At 41.0% G+C, this 6751-nt stretch overlaps 1 protein-coding gene across 1 annotated transcript; it reads left to right on the top strand.

The window, feature by feature from the left end:
- Positions 1-419: 419 nt before the first annotated feature.
- LOC122003707 lies at positions 420-1133 on the top strand. The gene has a single exon (XM_042558768.1). It carries the CDS (start codon positions 449-451, stop codon positions 845-847), a length of 399 nt encoding a protein of 132 aa, XP_042414702.1. The 5' UTR covers positions 420-448; the 3' UTR covers positions 848-1133.
- The last annotated feature ends 5618 nt before the right edge of the window (positions 1134-6751 follow it).

Below are 6751 nucleotides of genomic sequence, written 5' to 3' on the forward strand. Positions count from 1 at the left end.
GTATTTAGGATATCTACATTAATCTTAGAAAACGTCACTTGCCTAAATCAACGCGAAGCCGACTATAAACGCTTTATTTAATCATGTCCCGTCGATCGACCTTTTAAAATTTTATAGTATTCGAATGGGTATGTGACGGACAAGATATAATACGAGGATAGAAGCTTTATTTCCCAACTACTCCGAGGATCGATCCTATCGTCTCATTATGACAAATTCCGTCACATATCAACTCGGATGATCGACGGGATCCCATAAATCATATTCGTGTTCACACTCGTCGTAGCCGCCTTCGTTTCGTTTGACCACTAATCCCACGTGTTGGTCAAAGAAGCCGACGCGCTGTCAACATCCCACTCGTATCATCGTTATCCTTCTTGACTGTTTCCGATTATATAACGCTGCCGTAAGCCATCCTTCCATTTCCATTTCCAATTACCAGCCTGCGATGGATCAAAAATCCGACAAGAGAGAGAGGCCGTCACTGCCGCTGCCTCCCTACCGCGCGACACTCCACTCGGTGCAAAGGCCTCCTGGGAAGGCGCCGCACAAGAAGCCCGACCAATCGCCGGCGCCAAAGGTGTACCGGGTGGATCCCAGGGGATTCCGGGAACTTGTCCAGCAGCTGACTGGCGCCACTCGCCCGGTGACCCCACCGCCACTCAAGAGGCCGCTGAGGGGCACTGCTCCGCCTCCTCTTGAATTGGCAGCTCCGGTGATTTCAGGTAGCGCCGATGAGTCTCCCACAGGATTCTTGAAAGAGCTTCTGTCTCCATCTTTGTTTTCGAGCTGGTATTCCTTTCCACTCTTCAGCCCCCCTGTCCACGTTGGCAGCATGGAGAAATAGTTGGGTACTCATCGGAACACTAACTCTGTGATTGTGGACCAATAATTCCACTTGAGTACTTTTTAAAAAACTATAAAAAACATAGTCTATGCATAAAACTCTCGCTATGCGGTATTATCTTACTTTTTATAAGATATTGTCCCAGAAACTTTTTTGAAAATATACCCTGAGGATTTGTTTTTAGTTTCAGTTACTCATGGGATCAATTCAATTGCTAATTTCAGCATAGACGAATCAATTTGTGTTCATGTTATGAAATAATAAAAAACATATCTTTTGCTCAAAAGTAATTATCTTTAGACTATTGATACGGTGCATAATAATAGGATCGGACAATGAACGTGGTCGGAAGTTAAGCTCACGGGCGATCAAAAGTCAAACCCACGAGACGGTCAAAAGTTAAGCTCACGTGATGGTCAGAAGTCAAACATACGTGGTAGTCAAAAGTCTGACCTACGTGGAGGTCAAAAATCCGGCCTACGTGGGGTCCAAAGGGCCAGGTTACAGGATGGTCCTGGTCGGACACGAGTGGCCGTCCGGATTTAGGCCTATATGTCAAGTAGGAACTCGGAAGGTAGAACCTACAGGTCAGGACTTATAGACTTGCAGCACAGGATACACAGACCAAAACGTACATGTCAGGATATGCAAACCAAGGATTACAAGGCAGGACTTATAGACTTGCGGCACAGGATATACGGACCAAAGCGTACAGGTCGGGATATGCAAACCAAGGATTACAGGGCAGGACTTATAGACTTGCGGCACAGGACACATGGACCAAAGCGTACAGGTCGAGATATGCAAACCAAGTATTACAGGGTAGGACTTATAGACTTATGGCACAGGATACACGGACCAAAGTGTACAGGTCGAGATATGGAAACCAAGTCTCGCAGAGCAGGATATACGGACTAGAGACATATAGGTCAAGATATGTGGACTAGGGCTTTAGGTCAGGATCTGCAGGACAAGATACACAGAACAGGATACACGGACCAAGGATGTACATGTCAGGATATGTGGACGAAGGCTTATAGGTCAAGGTAAGATACGAAACAGAGCCGCACATACGGGACGAGACTTAAGGAACAATAAGCAAAGGCCTCGATTGGTAGGGCGGTAGGCGCAGATCTGGATCTACTGAGATAGACCGAATAGCAAATGCAGAGCGGGACGTACAGATCTGGATTTGTGGGACAACAAACACAAGCCGGGGAATGCGCCAGAAAATGCAGGTCTTGTTGGTTGGTCCTAGGAAGATTGTACCGGTTCCACTGTACAAAAATTTTATACAAGTGTCGAACCTTTCCTAAATAACCTATTGTGTTCTTTAGAAATTAAATTAGGAATCAAAAACGGAACTTAACATTATTGATTCCAAATTTAACTTATCTGTTCTCAATGATTTAGATTTGGATCGCAAGCAGAACTTAACACTATTGATCCAAATCCAACTATGTTATAAAGTTGATTAAATATTTATTTCTAAAATCGGCTCCCAGGTCAAACATGGCGAGGCACTAGGCCTTCTTGGGTTATGAGGTCATCCACCACTGCCTTGACAAAGCTTTTAATAGATTCAATATTTAATTTCCTAAAATAACATTAGGTTTAACCGAAAAGAACAATCGAATCACAAATACGAAAAACAAAACAAAAGAAACACAACTTCGAAACAAAACTGAAACTCTAGAATCATATGCCTCTTGTGTTTGGAATTCATACAAAGAAGAACTAGCATGATGCGGAAAATAATTACTAGTTATACCTCTTCTTTGTATTCTAATAACCTCGAGATCTTCTACTGTATTCCTCGCCGCCTCTTGAACGTCGTGTGGGCGACGATCCTCTAAGATGAACATCACCCAAAAGCTCCTCCTCCTTTTCTAGAATTCGGCCACCATCACCACCAAGGAACAAAAGAGAGCAAGGGGAAAGGAAAAGAGAAGAGGGTCGGCCACAATAGAGAGCACCAACAAGAGAATAAGAATTGATGTGTCATGAGGCCTCTCTTCCCCTTCTTTTATAATACTTGGCCAAGACAAATAAGGAAAGATTTTTACAAAAAATTAGAATATTCCTCTTGTTTTTTCTTTCACCTTTTATTTTTTCCTTTTCTCCTTTAATTGATTGATTAATTCAATTATTGATTGGCCGACCCCTTGCTTGGGCACCAAACAAGGGTGGTCGGACCTTTAAAGGAAGAAAATAATCTTATAAAAAATTTTATAAGTAAAGAAGGAAAGCTCTTATAAAATTTTACAAGCTTTCTTTTAATTTCCTAATGTGGATGTTAAAAAAATAAAGTTTTTAAAAATTAAAACCAAGTTTTAAAATTTTAAACTTCTCTTCTAAAATTTCCTTTTTTAACATGATTACAAAAATAGAAAGTTTTAAATTTAAAACTCCCTTCCTTTTTTTCCAACAACCATGAGGATGGTTAAATAAGGAAAGTTTTAAAATTTTTAAACTTTCTTTTAAACCATGTGGCCTAATTCAAATAAGGAAAGTTTTGTAAATTTAAAATCCTTCTTTTAAACTTGTAGTTATCTACAAAGAGAAGATTTTAAAAATTCAAAACACCCCTTCTAATTTGAAATATGGCGGCCAGCCCCTCAAAACTAATTGTGGCCGGGCCCTCAAAACTAATTGTGGCCGACCCCTCAAAACTAATTGTGGCCGGCCCCCTTAAGAAGAATAGTGGCCGACCCTTGGCTTGGTCATCAAGCCTTGGGCCGACCACCTCTTGGACACCAAGATGAGCTTTTCATAGGTGGATATGAGGCATTAATGAGGCTACGACAAGGACCTAGAGGAGAAATTGGTTTTGGCCTTCCGACGAGCTTGAGTATCCCGTGTCCGCCTCGAACACACAACTTAAGTTCATCAATAATAACTCATTTCACTAGGGAGTTATTATTGTACTACCGCACCAATCCCAAATTACAATATGGGCTACTTCTTATCATGAGTGTGTTATGTTGGATTTTTCGGGCCGCAAAAATCACTTTTTGTGTTGCGGAAACCCCGAATCCCATGCCACCGGATCCGTGCGAAGTAATAAAATTTCGTAAAAACTTCATGTACATGTTTTCTAGCCTAGATCTACACTAGATCTACAAAGAAAAGACTTATACCTTTGTAGCGAAGCCCTTCGCGTATCCCAATCGTCCAAGGTTTACCGGATCTCAAGGTTGTCAAGTGTACAACCCTCTATGTGTATCCACACGAACAAATCGAAGGAGAGAACCTCTAAAGATGTGCTAGCAACCTTAGAGGATTAGCAATAGTGGAGGAGAGGGAGAGAAGAAAGGTAGAGAGGAAGAAGAAGGAGGTTACAGTAAGCAAAATGAAAACTCCAAATGTTAAAGTGGCCGGCCACTTTAAGAAGGGGTTTTTAAACCCCATGGGATATCAAGAGTCACAACTCTTGATCTCCCTCATGATGTGGCACACACATGTGCTAATCTTGATGATCTAGAACATCATCATTGGCCCACTTAATGCCAACTCACAAATGAGGTGGCAATGGTCAAGTCAAACTTGACCTTTCATCTTCCTCTCAAGTCAAGTCAAACTTGACCACTTCTCTCCCATGGTTGATCAAATCTAACTATTGGTTCAAGTCAATTTTAATTTAATGAATCTCTACTCATTGAATTAAATTGTCTCAATGAGTCTAAGTCCAAATTAGACTCATTTAACACATGAAACAAATTGAGTCCAACTCAATTAGTTTACTTTGGATTACTCTTAATCCAATTTGGTTCATCATATGAACCTAATCCTCTAGGTACAGTAAATGAACCTAATCGCCATCTAATTGCCCTTTGCGTGTGACCCTATAGGTTCTTGTAACGTTGGCAATGATCCTAAACCCATTTAAAAGCATAAGTAATGAGCGGTATCTAGCAACACATCATTACTACCCAAGTTACAAGAATGTTGAGATCCAACATCACCTTGTGACTACTAATTATGACCTCTCACAATATATGAGAAGTGTCCTTCTATCCTTGATATCTAGATTGATCAATGTGAGGCATAGACCGTGTCATCCTCTAATCAATCTAAATCTTGAATCCCAAGTAGACTCACTCAATCAAATGAGCTCAACGTCTCATATTGACTCATTTAGGCATGACCATGCACTTAGTGGTCTCACTCTATCAAGAATAATGATGTCACTACCGTCATATAGGAGGGATAGATCTCATCTACATCACTCACATCTCTCTACATAATTTGTTACATACCCAGTAATCACCTCTATAGTCTACCCAATTACGGGTGACGTCTGACGAAGCCAAAGTATGTAACTCCTTATGTAGGAACCATGGTGACTTCAGGTCCAAGGACTAATAGTCATACTAATAGTCACATGAGAAAGTATATGACACTCATATAACGATCCATGATACTTTCTCATGGCGGGACATTCAGTATACATTCTCCAATGCATACCCATGTGCCAACTTGATATCTCCATATCCATGACTTGTGAGATCAAGTCATCGAGTTGACCTACATGCTAGTCTCATCGTATTAACATTGTCCCTGAATGTTAATACTTGACTAGGAATGATTAAGAGTAGTGTTCCCTATATCATCTCATTATCGATTCAACCAATCGATTGATATAGGTAAGAACCTTCTACTCAAGGACGCTATTATACTTAGTTATTTGGCACCAATACAAGTAAGTATAATAATCATAAACAAATGCCTTTATATACATAAGAAATATGATACAATGAGTCCATACAACAATCATCAAATGATTGACTCTAGGGCTCTAACTAACAATCTCCCACTAGCACTAGTGTCAATCAGTATAGGCTCTAAGGCCTAATGACCTAGTGTGACCATCATGCTTCCTCTGTGCCAAAGTCTTGGTCAAGGGATCTGCGATGTTAGCCTTAGTGGGTACTCTGCAAATCTTCACATCTCCTCTATCGATGATCACTCAAATGAGATGGAAGCGCCGTACTATGTGTTTGGTCCGCTGGTGTGAGCGAGGTTCCTTAGCCTGTGCTATTGCTCCATTATTGTCACAATAGAGCTCTATGAGATCAGTTATGCTAGGAACCACTCCAAGTTCAGTAATGAAGTTGCGGATCCAAACTGCCTCCTTTGCTGCTTCTGATGTAGCAATATACTTGGCTTCTGTTGTAAAATCAACAACTGTGTCCTGCTTTGAACTCTTCCAGCTCACAACACCACCATTTATGCAAAACATGAACCCAGATTGCGATCGATAATCATCCTGGTCAGTTTAGAAGCTAGCATCCTGTAACCCTTTACAGCTAGCTCGTCATCGCCTCCATATATCAAGAAATATTCTTTAGTCCTTCTCAAGTACTTAAGAATATTCTTGACCGCTATCCAGTGACTTTCACCTAGATCTGACTGGTATCTGTTCGTCATGCTCAAAGCATACGAGACATCAGGACGAGTACATAGCATGACGTACATGATAGATCCTATAGCTGAAGTATAAGGGATCCGATCCATGCGGTCTCTCTCCTCTCTAGAAGAGGGACCTTGAGTCTTCGAAAAACTCATACCATGTGACATTGGTAGAAATCCTTTCTTGGAGTTCTGCATGGAAAACCGTAGTAGTACCTTGTCAATGTATGTACTTTGACTTAGGCCAAGCAATCTCTTAGATCTATCTCTATAGATCTGTATGCCTAGAATGTCGGATGCTTCACCTAAGTCCTTTATTGAAAAACAAGTCCCTAGCCAAGTCTTGACAGACTGCATCAAAGGGATGTCTTTCCCAATGAGTAGTATGTCATCCACATACAATATAAGGAAGACAACTGTGTTCCCTACAACCTTCTTGTAGACACAAGGTTCATCTTCATTCTTGATGAAACCAAACTGTTTGATTGCATC

This window comes from Zingiber officinale, chromosome 7B (assembly GCF_018446385.1).
Source record: "Zingiber officinale cultivar Zhangliang chromosome 7B, Zo_v1.1, whole genome shotgun sequence".
Classification (NCBI taxonomy): domain Eukaryota; kingdom Viridiplantae; phylum Streptophyta; class Magnoliopsida; order Zingiberales; family Zingiberaceae; genus Zingiber; species Zingiber officinale.

What these genes read in the sequence shown, in the direction of transcription:
- LOC122003707 (XM_042558768.1), top strand. Translation starts at nt 449, where the DNA reads ATGGATCAAAAATCCGACAAGAGAGAGAGGCCGTCACTGCCGCTGCCT.